Source organism: Chiloscyllium plagiosum, unplaced genomic scaffold (assembly GCF_037043375.1).
Source record: "Chiloscyllium plagiosum isolate Xiang-an unplaced genomic scaffold, Cpla_swu_hap1 HiC_scaffold_48, whole genome shotgun sequence".
Lineage (NCBI taxonomy): Eukaryota > Metazoa > Chordata > Chondrichthyes > Orectolobiformes > Hemiscylliidae > Chiloscyllium > Chiloscyllium plagiosum.
In genome coordinates, this window is record NW_028270186.1 from 4,612,177 (window position 1) to 4,628,168 (window position 15,992).

The window sequence follows — 15,992 nt, forward strand, 5'->3', positions numbered from 1 at the left end:
ATCGGATGTACTGATTCCTTCTCCAGCATTATGTTCTTGCCAAAGTGAATAAGTTAAAGCAATTTTACAAGAGACATCTTTTTTTTTCCACCGGACAAGTGCGGTGTCAGGATCCAGTGAGGGTACAACAAAGATATTAAGAGTCTTAGCAGACATCAATTAGATGGTCAGACGAGATAAGACAAGATTTTTCTCTTGGGAGTGAGGAAATTAATTGGCTGAATCTTTGGTTATTTTTGGCTGAGTCCAATTTGTGTTGAATTTCTCGCGAGGATTCTACCAGGATGTTGGGCAGATAAATTTCTGTTGGTCAAATCAGGCAAATGACATTGCACTGTTTGGTTTTTAATCAGAAAGAGATTAAGGGGACAGGCAGTCACTTTGGCATTGCTATGGCGACAGCTTGACCAATTGAAATTTGCCAGCTGACACTGACAGTTAAGATTGACAGTTTACTGTTGTACTAATCAATCAGCAGCCTCTTCTCACGCTGCACAAATTGGTGTCCCTTTTTCTCAAGTCTTCGGTCGGTTGAGTGCAAGGTGAAAAGCTTTGACTTCGTGATTGCCTGTGACAGTACACAACTTAAACACTATCAAGCAATTTCTTTGCCAAAGTGCTTCTGCTGAATCAGTTGTGAAAGCAGATTCACAATATCTTTGTACTTTGGCCTATTTCTCCAGAGTCTTTAAGTGTGTTTAAGTGAACAGGAGTACAAGCCAAAGCATCTCGCGTTCTGTCCTGGAGCTATCAGATATTAATTAATGATTCTATTGCCTTGATCTTGACAATTTCCTCTGGTGTTGTTGCCAGGAAATGCAGACAGGAACACATCAGCTTAAAATAAGAACAAGTCAGGCCTAGTGAAAGCATGCTTCATGAAAGTCTTCAACTTTTCTACTCACAAAAACATGTTGGGGGTGGGAATGGATTGTGAATTTCAAAGCTCACTGATAAATTGTTTGCTAGAGAAAGGTTTTGAGGTCAGTGAAACCAAGGCAGGTCTATAAAGGTACAAAACAAATGACTGAATAAAACAAAAAGTGATTCTCATTCAGAGTCGACAAAGACTTGACTGGCCAAATGCTCTCCTTCTGTGCTGTTAAAATTATGTCATTCTGACAGATTGAGAGAGTAGATGACCTAATTAAATCCCAATATTCCAAAATTAAGAATTTCTAAATTCTGCAGTTCAAGCTACCCGAGTAAAAAATGATGTCTGTGTTCTTGATTGTATCAAGGGTTGCTTTGGAGATCAGAAATATTACTTTAAGGATGTCAGGAGATGAAAAACTGGCTCAAAGGTAGCAGTGTGACAGCTCTTACCTGAATTTAGGAGGGATATAAAGAAACAGAGTCCCTCATGATGTGGAAAGGGCTGGGTATTCATTACTGTCTTGAAGAACATAGAGAAGCTCAATCTGGAAGATTCAACAGGGCACTGCCCCGGAAACATGCACAAAAAATAGAAACAAAAGCCACGCAGCGATCAGGACAAGTTTTATGTCTTGGCTCGCATTGAATAGGTGAAAGGATTAGTAGGTGATTTCATTTAGGATTACTGATCTGGGAATGTGTGTTCAAATTTGATTATATTGACATTTGAACCTAAGTCAATCTGGAATTAAAAGCTAGTCTCACGGCAACTGCATATCAATTGTCGTCTTAAAATGGGGTCACAGACAAACGTTGGTCATTCTATTTGTGAGCTTCTTGCAGAGATGGAGCAAGTTCATTGTTCATGATTGGATGCTGAGCACCAAGCTTAATTGTATATCTTCCATTCAGAAACACTTTATCCAGTAATCCTTTGGTTGGGCAGCAGCCAATTGCTGTCATGATTTCTGACAGTCCTTAGTTTGGTTGGATCACTCGTCATGTTCGAAGTTTCTGATGGCTTGTGTAACATATCCCACTGTGGTAAATTTCTCACCAGTCATTAGCAGCATCATGCTGTGCATTGTTCTGCAAGTTGGTGTCTTATTGCCTGAGGAATGAGGATCTCTGTCAATATTGCAGCACTTGTTTCGCTAACTCCCGTTCAGAAAGATATCTCCATGGCAACAACTTAAAGAAGAAAGATGTAAAGACACTGGGGAGAGTAAAAGATTTACAAGATTGATTCTGGGGTGAGAAATTGCAGTTATGAAGATAGATGGAAAAAGTTGGGACTGCTTTCCTTGGTGAAGGTGGAGAGGGGGTTAGATAGAGGTAATTCAAATCATTCCAAATCAATATTAACTTTAAATCTGTCCAGCTGATGAAACAGATGCTTCATGTTCTCTGAATTTGTTACAATTTGTGAAACTTTCAGAGACACAGATCATGTTGAAATGAGCCTTGTCTATTGTTCTTGTTTGCTGGCAGATGTGGTTTTTAAGCTGGATGATGGGACAATCTGTGCACACAAGCCCCTGCTGATTTCTAGCTGCGATTGGATGGCTGCAATGTTTGGAGGTCCGTTCATGGAAAGCTCAACTAAGGAGGTAAGGAAACATCTGATGCTGTTTGTTGACATAATTTCGCATATTCAGGAATTGCTGATGCATCATGAAAGGGATTGATTGTGAAGCAAGATGTTTGCTACGTATAGACACCCAAATCAAAGGCGCTCAAATACAGCATCAAAGACATTTACTTCAACTGCAGCTCATACTGAAAAACAGCTAGAGCCTGAGTTTAGTAACTTCCCGGAAAATTCAGCATGACATGGCATGGTGCATCAATCATTGTTGAAAGCAAATGTCATAGAAAATGTAAGTGCTAGCACTGCATTGAATTCTGCAGTGCAGCTGCAGTGTTAGGTCAGTAAATCTGGCAGTATGAAATGTCGAGGTTGCATTCAAATTGCAGTGCTCAGCGTTGGCCATGTGCAACAGGCAGAAATGTCATTTGGTCACAATTTTGTGTTCATGTTAAAGGGACATGTCTTGCATCCCACACAGAGTCTCCAATAGAGTAGTTTGTTTCATCGAGAAACTGAAAATATACAAGAGAAATTTGGATGTATCACACCATTGCCAACGCTGATCAAATTTTGTTTCCTGTGCTGTGGCTCACAGAGTGCCTTCTTGTCTGAAGGTATAAAGAACTGTTTGACACTGGAAAATAATTGATTCACCAATTCTGTTACCGTTTGGTTCAGAAACATCTCTCTCATGTAACATTGAAAGAAACCTGCCCATCTACAATGGAAGAGACCGCTGATCTCCCTGATCCTTCCTTGACTTTGGGTTTCCATATGCCATCTCCAGTCCTCACTCTTAGCTCACTCAATGCTCCTCCACTCAAAACTTCCTATCTTTTTTTTGGTCTAACCTGTAAACCAGCTAAAACGCATGCTCTCCTTCTACCTTCTTCCAGGTTTTATGCTGTTGAGATTAGGACTGACCGATTCTGAATCAAAATCTCAAAATTATGGCAATCCTTTCAACTAACCAATTGTACCACAGTGTTTAAACCAAAGCTTGCTATCTCAGTTATCCTCCCCTTCTTTCAACCTCAGTGCTGTTCTGAGCTTTAGCCCTTTCGCTACATTTCCTCAGTGACGACAGCCTGACCCTTTCCCATCAGCTTAGCAACATTTGTAGTGTAAGTGTATGGAGGAGGAGGAGGCTCAACACGTATCTCCATCCTCAATGATGGAAGAGCTCAGCAGCTCAGTACAAAAGATAAGGCTGACCTTCAGCCAGAAGTTGCAAGTGGATGATTCACCTCGGCCTCCTCCAGTAGTCGCCAGTATTACAGATAGCAGTCTTCAGCCAATTCAACTCACTCCACATGCTATCAAGAAACAGTTGGAGACACTGAATACTGCAAAGGTTACAGGCTCTGACAACATTCTTCCAATTGTCCTAAAGAATTATGCTCCTGAACTTGCTGCTCCCCTGGCCAAGCTCTTTCAGTACATTTAAAACACTGGCATCCTCACAACAATGTGTAAAATTGCCCAAATATGTCCTGTACACAGAAAGCAGGACAAGTCCAGCCAATTACCGTCCCATCCATCCACTCTCGATCATCAGTAAAGTGATGGGATACATCATCAACAGTTTTGTCAAGCTGTACCTGCTCAGCAACAACCTGCCCACTGATTGACGTCCAGTTCGGTTTCTGCCAGGACCACTCAGCACCGGACCTCATTATAGTCTTGGTTCAAACACAGACAAAAGAGGTGAGAATGACGCCCCTGGACTGAGTGTGGCATCACACAGCCCGAGCAAAACTGGAATGAATGGGTGTGAAGGGGAAAACTCTCTGGTGGTTACAGTCATACCTGACACATTGATGGTTGTGGTTGTTGGAGGTTACTCACCTCAGCTCCAGCACGTCTCTGCAGGGGTTCCTTAAGTTGGTATCCTAGGCCTAACCATCTCCAGCTGCTTCTTCAATGACCTTCCCTCCATCATAAATTCAGAAGTGGGATTTTTCACTGATGATTGCGCAATGTTCAGCACCATTCACAATCCCTCAGATACTGTAGCAGTTCATGTTCAAATGCAACAATATCTGGATAATATCCAGGCTTGGGCTGACAAGTGGCAAGTAACATTCACACCATGCAAATGACAGGCTGTGCCCATCACCAGTCAGAGACAATCTAACCACCACTCCTTGACATTCAAAGGTGTTCCATCACTGAATCTCAGACATTCAACATCCTGGGGGTACCACTGACCAGAAACTCAACTGGACTCGCCACATGAACAGAATGGCTACATGAGCAGTCAGAGGCAAGGAATAATGTGGCAAGTAACACCACTCCTTTGACTCCCCAAAGCCTTTTCACCATCTACAAGACACAAGTCAGGAGTGTGGTGGAATACTCCCACTTGCCTGGATGGGGGCATCATCAACCACACTTAAAAAGCTTGATACCATCCAGGACAAAGCAGCCCACTCGGTTAGCACTACATCTACAAGCATGCACTCCCTCCATCACCGACACTCTGCTACCATTACAAAATTCACTGCAGAAATTTACCAAAGATCCTCAGACAGCACCCTCCATGCTTACAACCACTTCCATCTAGAAGGACAAGGGTAGCAGATATATGGCCACACATTCACCTTCAGGTTTCCCTCCAAGCCACTCACCATCCTGACTTGGAAATCTCTCACCATTCTTTCACTGTCACTGGGTCAGAATCCTGGAATTCCCTCCCTCAGGGCATTGTGGGTCAATGTTCAGGTGGTGGACTGCAGTGGTTTAAGAAGGCAGCTCACCACCACCTTCGCAAGGGCAACTAGAAATGGGCATAAATGTTGGCCAGCCACCAATGCCCATATCCCACAAACAAATAATCTTTTAAAGAATTAGGAGCAGGAGGAGGCCATTCTGCCTCTCTAGCCTGCTTCACCATTCAACAAGATCATGGCTGCACTGATTATGTCTCAACTCCAGACTCCTGCTGAACCCCCAAGAACCATTGACTCCGTTGTAGTATTTCATGAGGGTTTATATTTGAATCAGCTGGCATGGCTATACTACACTACATTTGATAGCACGTTATATTGATGGGTTGTGTGAACTAAATGCTAAACACAACCAAAACAAAAATATATCTGTACTAAGTTTACAAGGAAAAGGTAGTTTCTCAGTTTCATCTTGCTGTAAAATACGATAAACCTCACCTGGAAGCTGAACTGCTCTAACTGCAAGTGCTGTCATTGAATGACCTCAGTACAGTGATGAGTAATGGGAGAATGGGGGAAACCAGTAATGTCATCATCCTTAAGTACCAGCAGTGCCCCTGTCTTCATATAGCCTTAAAAAACTTGGTGAATGATAAGAATGTAGACAATTATATTCCCGTTCTTCACTGACCTGTTCTGAAAGATGTTTCCACATCAGACTGCTGTGAAAACACACTTGGGTGCCTGAGTGGGTAGATCACCTGCCCCTGAACGAAAAGGCCCCAATTTGAAGTCCCTTTCCAGGACTTGTTAGCTGTGGAAGAACCCAGCCAAACTTACAAGCAAGATAGTATGCATTGGTACAGGTCCCCAGCCTGAAGAAATAGCCAGTGTTAATAACAGGAAAGACCATTTGCAAGATCAAAAACAAACTGTGGATGTGAAGGAGTCGAAACCAGCATTATGACAAGCTCATCTAAGGTAAATGCCAAAACAGGATAGAAGGCTAGATTCTATCCATTTCTCTGCTTTCCTGCATCACCCCCCCCCCCCCCATCTCGAGATAAGTGAAGTATTGCAAATGAGAGTTCTTAGGAAGTGTAAATGTGTCAAGGACAGGCACATTTACCAATATGAAGCATTTCAAGATTGATCGATCAGGACTCGAATCTGTCACAATGGCTGCACTGATTGTGGTCTCAACTCCAGACTCCTGCTGAACCCCCAAGAACCATTTCTCCATGTCTTGCAGCCAATAAAGCACATTTGAACTGTTGTAATATTGGAAGGTGCAGACAGAAGGTGTAAAAACCAAGAAGAAGAGCAAAGAGGAAGCATGAAAAGGGATGGCCAGCCAACATAAAAGGAAATTCCCAAGTTTTGTATCAGCATATGAAAAGTAAAAAGTGTGAAAATGGCAAGTTAGGTCTAATAGGGACTTCCAAGAGGATTAATGTGTGGAGACAAGGGGCAGAGCTGAGGCACCAAATGAATATTTTGCATCTGTCCACACCAAGGAAGAGGATGCTAATGAGGCCAGGATGAAAGGAGAGGTAATTCATTCAGGACAGGAGTTCAAAATTGATAATGAGAAGGTCTTTGATCAGCTGTTTGTACCACACACTGAAAAGGCTGTGGTGCAGATGAGATGTGTTCACTGATACCAAGGGGAGGGAGGGTGGTCAGAAATTTTCATGCATTCTTTAACTGAAGGATGGCGTCAGAGGATTGAGATTGTCAAAAGTCACACCTTCAGCTGAAACAGGGTTACAAGAGAAAACCAGCAATGAGTGATGAGTCAGTTTGACTGCTCTTTCTGATATGTATTGCTGATGTCGACCTGGGTGAACAAGGTACAATTTCCAAATTTACAGATGATCCAAAACCAGGCAGTGTTGTGAACTGTGAGGTAGGTGGTGTAGAATTTCAAAAGGACAGGGACGAGTGGATGGAGTGACCATACAGGTTACAGACGAAGCTCAACCCGGAGAAACGTGAGGTATTCCTTTTGTTGGAAAAACACACCAAGACAGTCTAAAATGAAGGTGATTATTTGGAAACAATGTGCAGCAGCAGAGACTAGGGTGTGTATATATAAGTCATCAGCAGGTGCCAGCACAGAATATCATTGGATTTATTAACAGGAATCTGGAGGAGAAAGTCCACAGTGTGGCATTCTTCCTCCAGGGGGTAAGGGTTTGGCGATGAAGGAGGCCCAAGACCAGCATGTCCTTGGGGGAGTGGGAGTGGGGAGTTGAAGTGTTTGTCCACGGGGCAATGGGTTGCTTCATGCGTCCCGGAGATGTTCTCTGAAGCGTTCTGCAAATAGGTGTCCTGTCTCCATAATTTAGAGGAAACCGTAATGGGGCAACAGATACAGTAAAAGACACGTGTGGAAGTGCAGGTAAATCTCTGATGGGTGTGGAAGGACCCTTAGGGGCCTTGGATGGAGGTGAGGTGGGGGGAGTGTGGGCTCAGGTTTTGCAATTTCTGCCGTGGCAGGGGAAGGTGCCAGGGTGGGGATAGGGTTTGCTGAGGGTCATGGACCTGACGAGACTACAGAGAGAATGGTCTTTATGGAATGGAGATAGGAGTGGGGAGGGAAATGTGTCGCGGAGAGAAAGGTGATTGGGAAGAGCAAAGGATTCCACCACTCAGCCTCTTCATCCTGTTGCAGAAATGTTTCCAGGGATGAGGAACTTCAATTATGAAGACTGATGGAATAATTTTGGGGCTTGTTCTCTTGAAGATGAAAAGGCTAAGAAAATATCTGAAATATTCAAAATGAGGAGGGACCTGAACAGAGACTTGACAATCAAAGCGAAATTAATATGAGGAAAAACGTTTGTCCAGCAATGACTGGGTTGGGAAATACCCTGCCTGAGACTGGAGTGAAGGCAGGTTCCACTGAAGCTTGGAGAACTGGAGTGTGTGACCTGAAAAGGAATAATGTGCAGCAGAATGGCACTCAGTGAATCGCTCATTGGGAGAGCCGGCGCAGACACGACGGGCCGAATGGTCTCCCTCCATGTTGTAATCGTTCTGAGATTGCAGCCAATGAACACACAGCAAGACCCCACAACGTCAATAAAGTAAATGAGCAGAGAGCTTTTCTTCCCTCATCTTGGTCAAGCGATCAATCTTTGCCCAGAACCGCTTAAACACTTGGGGCCAGGTGCCGTCTCTTTCAGAATGAGATTTACCATCCACCGGACAGCAAGTGCTGTAGGTTTCGATGACGGCAGTTCAGTGCATCTGTCCTGCACTGTGTTATATAACACAAAACATGGTGAAAATGGCCATGTGAATCTTGTTTTATTAACCAGACAGGAGCTTGTTCAGTCGTCAATGTACCAATGATGTCAGATCTCCTGTTGCTTGAAAGATATGGAGGGCTTGACTTGATCTTTCGGCAGTAATTAAGAGAGATGTGAGGGGATGCAACTCTGACCTTCCGTGTTTCATGAAGCGCTGTGTTGCCTGGCTGAAGGTTACCGCGCTATTTATAGAGCTGGCGATGAAGCAACTTGACACTCCTTTATTCCAAGTTCAAAGCAAAACGACAATGATACAAATCAATCTAACAAACTCCGAGACAGTACATGAAACCAGCTGTTCAAAGAGAGAGAGAGGATTTTTGTTGACTAGGACCTGTTTCTGAAATGTTTGGTGATTTTCCTTTTGTCTCACATGTCAAAGGCAGAGTCTGGGTTTTGGGAAACAGCCATGCAAAGAGGGTCGTGGCTGATTCCAGTTGCTTTTCGTCAGTAGCTTTCCTGGCTCTGCTAGATCCTTTCCCTTTGTGAAGGAGAGAGAAGTCGGTGTGTTTTCCACATCGGTCAGTGTTTCATTAATGTGGTGTGCAAATGTCAACTTCCGTGCAGCACAAAACACACACAGCGTCAGTCTCGTTGCACCGTGCGTCAGAACATGTTGGTGTGCCTTAGTGATGCAATTTGTGCATTTGTTTTGTCCCCGAATTGTTAAAGAAAACACGCAGAGATAAAGTTATATCCAGGCGCGTTATTATCAACGGCGACACTAGATGGCGCAGCGACTGTCCGCTGGCATGGGTCTGCTGCCCGCACTTTGCCAATTGGAGAGGCTCTTAGTTGCCTGATTGGAAAGATCAAAGGAGTAGGCCATTCGGCCTCTTCATCCTGTTTCACCATTCAATTAGATCACAGCTGATCATCTCTACCAATGACACTTTTCTGCACTTTCTGCGTATCTCTTGCTGTCCTTAGTCTTCCAAAATCTCCAGTGCTCAGAGATCAATATCTAAGCTTCCACATTCCTCTGAGGTAGAGAAATCCACAAGATCACCACCCTCTGGGTGAAGTAATTCCTTCGCAACTCAGTCTGAAGTGGCCTACCCCTTATCCTAGAAATAATGTCTCCCCAACCCACCCCCCCCATGCACGAGTCAGGGGAAGATCTACATCCACTCTGTTGCAACTGTAAGATGTGTGTGTGTTTCAATGAGTTTACCTCTACTTCTTGATGACATTAGAGATGACCAGCATAATCTCCTCCATGTCACATCATCAGAAATTCCTGCCATCCCAGTGTTGAGTTTGGTGAACCTCTGCTGCAATCCCTCCATGCCAAATATCTCCTACCCTTGATATGGAACCTGTCCATTGATTATTGTCAGCTTTTCTCCACTTTGGAACAACTCGAACATCATACACTTCATGGTGGAGTTGTGGGTAGTGTAGCCGAACCAAGAGACCGAGGGGTGCAGGTGCATAGATCTTTGCAATTGAAGTCCCAGGTAGACAGGGTGGTGAACAAAGTATTTGGCATGCTTGTCTTCATTGGTTACTCCATTGAGTATCAGAGGTGCGATGTCATGTTGTGGCTGGACAGGGCATTGGTTAGGCCAATTTTGGAAAACTGTGCACACTTCCAGTCTGTATCCTACATACAAGATGTTGTTCAACTTGAAAGGATTTATAAAAGATTTTGAAGGCTGTTAAAGGAACTCGAGGTTTTGAGTTATAGGGAGAGGCTGAATAGGCTGGAGTTATTGTCCGTGGAGCATCGGGGGCTGAGGGCTGATGTTATATAAGTTCACATAATCACGAGCGTGAATAGCCAAGGTCTTTTTCTCAAGTTGGGGAAGTCCACATCTAGAGGGCGTGGGTGAGTGGGGAAAGCTTTAAAAAGGATGTGAGGATGAGCCTCCTTCACATAGATGGTTGTGCAAGCATGGACAGAGCTACCAGAGATGGCGGTGGAGGCAGGTACAATTACAACATTGAAAAGATATTTGGACAGGTACGTGAATTGGAAAAGTTTAGAAGGGATATGGGCCAAATACTGACAAATGGGACTGGATCAGTGTAGGATAGCATGTGATGATCATGGACGATTTGAACTGAAGAGTCATTGAGTTATACAGCATGGAAACAAACCCTATCAGTGGAGTAAAGATATTTGAAAATGAAGCACCTATTATTTTTCTCAGATTTGTTGGCATAATTGAGAGGTGTATCTTCATTACCTGGAGATGTAATGACAATTCTGAACCATGGCCAATCCTAGTTGTGAGGTTTCAGATTCACGACATAATGCCTTCAGTTGTATTTCCTACCTGCTATGCAATGAATTATGAAGGAATAGGAGTCATAGCACAGACCCAGGGCATGTGAACCTGTGAAAGGAGGCACAGAGATTGACAACACAGCTCTTCCCACACCACCATGAGAGGCCAAATGGCTTCTGTGGCATTGCATCATTCCATGATTCAAATACAGAAAACTAGTGATTGGAGTCACGTGGATTGCCCCACTAGGTGTGTAGGTTTGCGTGGTCCTCACATGATTCCTGTGAGCTTCGTAAGCTGAGCTAGTTAGAACACAGTGTGTGGGAGAATATGTGTGCAGAATATATCGGTGACATATTCTTTTCACAAAGCTGATCTATACGAAGTCATCTTAGGTCCATTTGAGGGATCTTCTCAATTCTGTGATTATTAAACATTGTTTTAGCTGAAAAGTTTTTTTTTAATTATTCATGGCACCTTGCAGTAACAGAAACTTTCTACAGCATCTTTTACAATTTCAGGACATCCCAAAGCACTTCACAGTCAGTGCAATACACTTTTAAGTGCAGTGACTTTTTTTTAACATTTCAAAAAATACTTTATTCATAAGAGTTTTTATGCATACAAATTCACTAAAACAGTTTTGTACAGAAACATATGAAGAAAAGAAACAAACATTTGAGTTTGACTCTATCCAAAAAACCAACCAAAAATACCTCTTAGTTGTGCAAGAGTTAGTGCAGTTACTATTGTAACGTAGAAAACACAGCATTCCACATCCACACATCACAAGCAGCAATGTGACAATGGCCAAGTAATCTGTTATGATGGTGTTAATTGGGGCATGAAGGTTGACCAGGACACCAGGGAGATCCACGAGGGCAACTTGAGTTCCCGATTTAACATCTTGCAGGCACTCCGTTTCAAACAATGGGGCAGTGCCTCGCGAGTGTACTCTAGTGGAATTCAAGCTGAACTACACACTTAGGTCTCCAGTGTGAAACTTACATGCACAGCTTTCCAACTCTGAAGCAAACACTTTCCTACTGACTGACAGCTGACACTGGGAATTTTGAAATTGTGTGTGGTTTGCAACCAAATATTTCTCTCCTGTGAACTGAAAGAAAAGAGTCAGGTTTATTTTTATCGTCAGGTCATGTTGCGATATTGGCATTATCCTTCTCATTCGGTATGTCCGAGACATTTTACCCTTTTTTATATTTCAAAAGGTGTACTTTCCAAACACGTACAAGAGTTGCATGCAAGCTGTGTTAGAATACCTGTACACAGGACAGTTCTGTTCTAGCCCGGACCTGGATTCCATGGAACTCATTGTGCTGGCAAACCGCCTCTGCCTACCTCACCTGGTAGCACTAACAGGTAAGAAATTGGATCTCATTAAGGTTCAACAGTCTATCCAAGGTTCATGGTGTTGAGATCCCCATCTTTGGTGGGAAATGAGTTTGCTTTTGAAAATGCTTCAGTTTTAAGTTTTAAAAATGTTGTTCCCACAAGTGCTTCTCTCTCGTATCTCCCAAGTGGGACCTTGTCAAAATCTTTCTTATGTGCACACAGGTGTAAAGTAACTGTTCAGATTCTTCACCACTTCCACATCCTCCATTACCAATTCCCTTGTCCCTGCCTGAAGTTCTTTCAGCTTTCTTCCACATTCAGTGCATAAAATAAATCCAGATTTTGTATTTCATCTTCAAGATCTGATAACTGAGAAATGAAATGAATGGATTGGTTTTGCTTTGTTGTAGAGCAGTACACAGTAATGGGCCTGATTGAAGCAACCCACCAAGGTGTAGACATCGATGGAGATGTTCTTCTGTACCTGGAAATGGCTCAGGTAAGAGTGTGTCTTGAAGGATCACGTCAACTGGTTTGTAATCCCAGCTAAATTAGATGGTCAAATCCATTTGCTGCTCAAAACGTAACTGTACAAGTTGGCCACAAACACAGAAACCATGCTCGTCGGTAGGCACAGTAATGGGAATGGAGACCGCTTTGCACAAAGGAAGAGATTGAACAGGGATGACAAGAAAAAGAGAAAAATTCCATTTCAAGAGTTGCTTTTAAAATTTATTTTTGGGGTGTTGGCACCTCTGGCAAGGCGTGAACTTGTTTGCAATCCCTTGTTGCTCTTGAGAAGTAAATGCAGACCATATGTGATCTGCTTTTGTAAACTTGCTTCCAGGATATTGTCTCAGCTACCAAAAAGAAATGGAGCTGGACGTCCAAGTCACGATGTTGCATGACTTGAAGGGGAAAGAGGCCACATATTTTGGAGGTGCTGTCAAAGAGGGTAGAACAAACTACTGGCACTCCTGTTGTGGATGCTTAACTCCTGATTGAGTTCATCATCCAGGGCGGCACAGTGGCACAGTGGTTAGCACTGCTGCCTCACAGCGCCAGAGACCTGGGTTCAATTCCCGCCTCAGGCGACTGACTGTGTGGAGTTTGCACATTCTCCCCATGTCTGCGTGGGTTTCCTCCGGGTGCTCCGGTTTCCTCCCACAGTCCAAAGATGTGCGGGTCAGGTGAATTGGCCATGCTAAATTGCCTGTAGTGTTAGGTAAAGGGGTAAATGTAGGGGAATGGGTGGGTTACGCTTCGGCGGGTCAGTGTGGACTTGTTGGGCCGAAGGGCCTGTTTCCACACTGTAAGTAATCTAATCTAATCTAATCTAGTGGGTTGTTTTGTCCTGATTGACGTTGAGCTACTGCACTGTTGTTGCAGCTGCACCCATCCAGGTAAATGGAAAGTATTCAATTAGACTTCTGACTTGTGCTTCACAGGTAGTGATGAGGAGGTAGGGAGTCAGGAAGTGAACTACTTGCTGCAGAAGACACCCAACGTCTCAGCCTCCACTGCACTCTGTGGCAATGGATTCCACAGGCCCACCACTCTGGCTGAAGAAATGTCTCCTCATTTCCATTCTAAATTGAGTCCCTCTAATTTTAAGGCTGTGCCCACGGGTCCTAGTCTCCCTGCCTACTGTAAACAATTTCTCAGCATCCATCCTTTGTAAGCCATGCATTATCTTGTAAGTTTCTGTTTGATCTCCCCTCATCCTTCTAAAGTCTAATGAATACAATCCCAGGATCCTCAGCTGATCATCATATGATAGGCCAACTATTCCAGGGATCATCGATGTGAATCTCTGCTGGACACGCTGCAGTGCCAATGTGTCCTTCCTGAGGTGTGAGGCCCAAAACTGGAAGACAATATTCTAAATGGGGCCTAATTAAAGCTTTATAAAGTCTCAGAAGTACATCACAGCTTTTACATTCCATCCCTCTTGAGATAAATGACAACATTAAATTGGCTTTCTTAATCACAGACTCAACCTCGAAATCAACCTTGAGAGAATCCTGAACTAGCACTCCCAGATCCCTTTGTACTTCGGCTTTATGAATTAGATTAGATTAGATTACTTACAGTGTGGAAACAGGCCCTTCGGCCCAACAAGTCCACACCCACCCACCGAAGCACACCCACCGAGATCCATTCCCCTACGTTTACCCCTTCACCTAACACTACGGGCAATTTAGCGTGGCCAATTCACCCTAACCTGCACGTTTTTGGATTGTGGGAGGAAACCCACGCAGACACGGGGAGAATGTGCAAACTCCACACAGTCTGAGGCGGGAATTGAACCCGGGTCTCTGGTGCTGTGAGGCAGCAGTGCTAACCACTGCGCCACCCGTTTTCTCACCGTTTTAAAAAAAATAGTCCATGCCTGTATTCTTTTTTTACAAAGTGCAAGACCTTGTACTTGCTCACATTGAATTTCATCAGCCATTTCCTGGACCACTCTCCTAAACTGTCTGAAGCTTTCTGCAACCTCCCCACCTCCTCAGCACTACCTGCCTGTCCACCTCACTTTTGTATCATTGGCAAACTTAGCCAGAATGCCCCCAGTCCCTTCATCCAGATCATTAATATATAAAGTGAACTTAAATGAGGAGCTTATGTTCCTATTTCCAACAGTAAAGGAATTAAGAATTATAGTGAGAGGACGAGTAAGTGGAGCTGAGGCCACGGAAAGATCAGCCACGGTGTTATTGAATGGCGGGGCAGGCAGGTTTGGCCGGATGGCCGACTTCTGCTCCTCATCCTTCTGTTCTTATGACCTTACAGCAGGGGCCAGGGAGAGAGGCTTTCTGCCTTCAATTCTTTATCAATGAGTGATCGCTGAGAGGAATGCACTTTGTGCACTTTGAAATAGTTCTGGTATTCAGCGTGGAATAAAACAATGAAGGACATGCCTGGAGCTGAAATCCAACTTGCCAAGATCCTTGTGTCATTTATTCAAAGCCATTAATGTCCAAATGTCTTTAGAATGTATCAGAACCTAACAGGAAGACAGCTCAAAAACTCTGTTTAGACAGTTTACAAATGATAAGATGAAACACAAAAGCTGAAAGCAAGGATTTGGACCATTGTGTGTTGAAACAAATTGAAGTGATCAGTGCTGCATTAGATTGAGGACAAATTAGATTAGATTAGATTAGATTCCCTACAGCGTGGAAAGAGGCCCTTCGGCCCAACCAGTCCACACCGACCCTCTGAAGAGTAACCAACCCAGACCCATTTCCCTCTGACCAATGCACCTAGCACTATGGGCAACTTAGCAAGGCCAATTCATCTGACCTGCACATCTTTGGACTGTGGGAGGAAACCGTACGACCCAGAGGAGAGCCACGCAGACACAGGGAGAATGTGCAAACCGAATAGATTAAGACATTCAGCCCATTAAGTCTGCTCCACTATTCAATTCGATGATTGCAGATCTGATCATCCGCAGCTCCACTTCGCTGCCTTTACCCCCATGACCCTTACAGATTAACAATCTGTCTATCTCAACAAGAAAAATTATAGCTCATTAACAGTGAGGTCATCGTCAACAATGATACTGTGAGTGTTAAGTATCCAAGTGTTACTTTTAGGTTAGGGAGGCCATCCCGGTTACTTTTCCCTCTTCTTCTCTTCCCATCATGTTAAGTAGCTGGTGAGATGTGAACCTGGACACAGATTATTTACTTGATGGAAAGTTTATTCCCACAGACCTCTGCTCCCTGGCTAGCAACCCACTCACTGTCGGACAGTGCTTTTTGATAGGACTTTCAGTGAACATTCACAAATGAATATCAAATTCTTTTCAAGGGGTGTTTTCAGATTATTGTAACAAAAGCACAGTTGTTACAAGGAAGGTTAACAAATTTAAAAGCATTATGGAGGAGATAATACACTCAAGTCTATTTCTCCCTCCTATACTCTTTAATAATTACATTAATTC

General features: G+C 43.6%; 1 protein-coding gene and 1 long non-coding RNA gene across 6 annotated transcripts in view; both read left to right on the forward strand.

Moving 5' to 3' along the window:
* Positions 1-15,992, forward strand: part of LOC148135688 (uncharacterized) — a 246,480-nt gene that overhangs the window by 188,357 nt on the left and 42,131 nt on the right. The window lies entirely within an intron of this gene.
* rhobtb2a (Rho related BTB domain containing 2a) overlaps positions 1-15,992 on the forward strand; it is a 61,793-nt gene that overhangs the window by 32,558 nt on the left and 13,243 nt on the right. For all 5 annotated transcript variants that reach the window (XM_043681216.2, XM_043681213.2, XM_043681212.2 and 2 more), the window contains 3 exons: positions 2,368-2,486; positions 11,917-12,067; positions 12,451-12,539. In XM_043681216.2, coding sequence (XP_043537151.1) covers positions 2,368-2,486; positions 11,917-12,067; positions 12,451-12,539 — 359 coding nt within the window. The remainder of the gene's footprint in view (positions 1-2,367; positions 2,487-11,916; positions 12,068-12,450; positions 12,540-15,992) is intronic.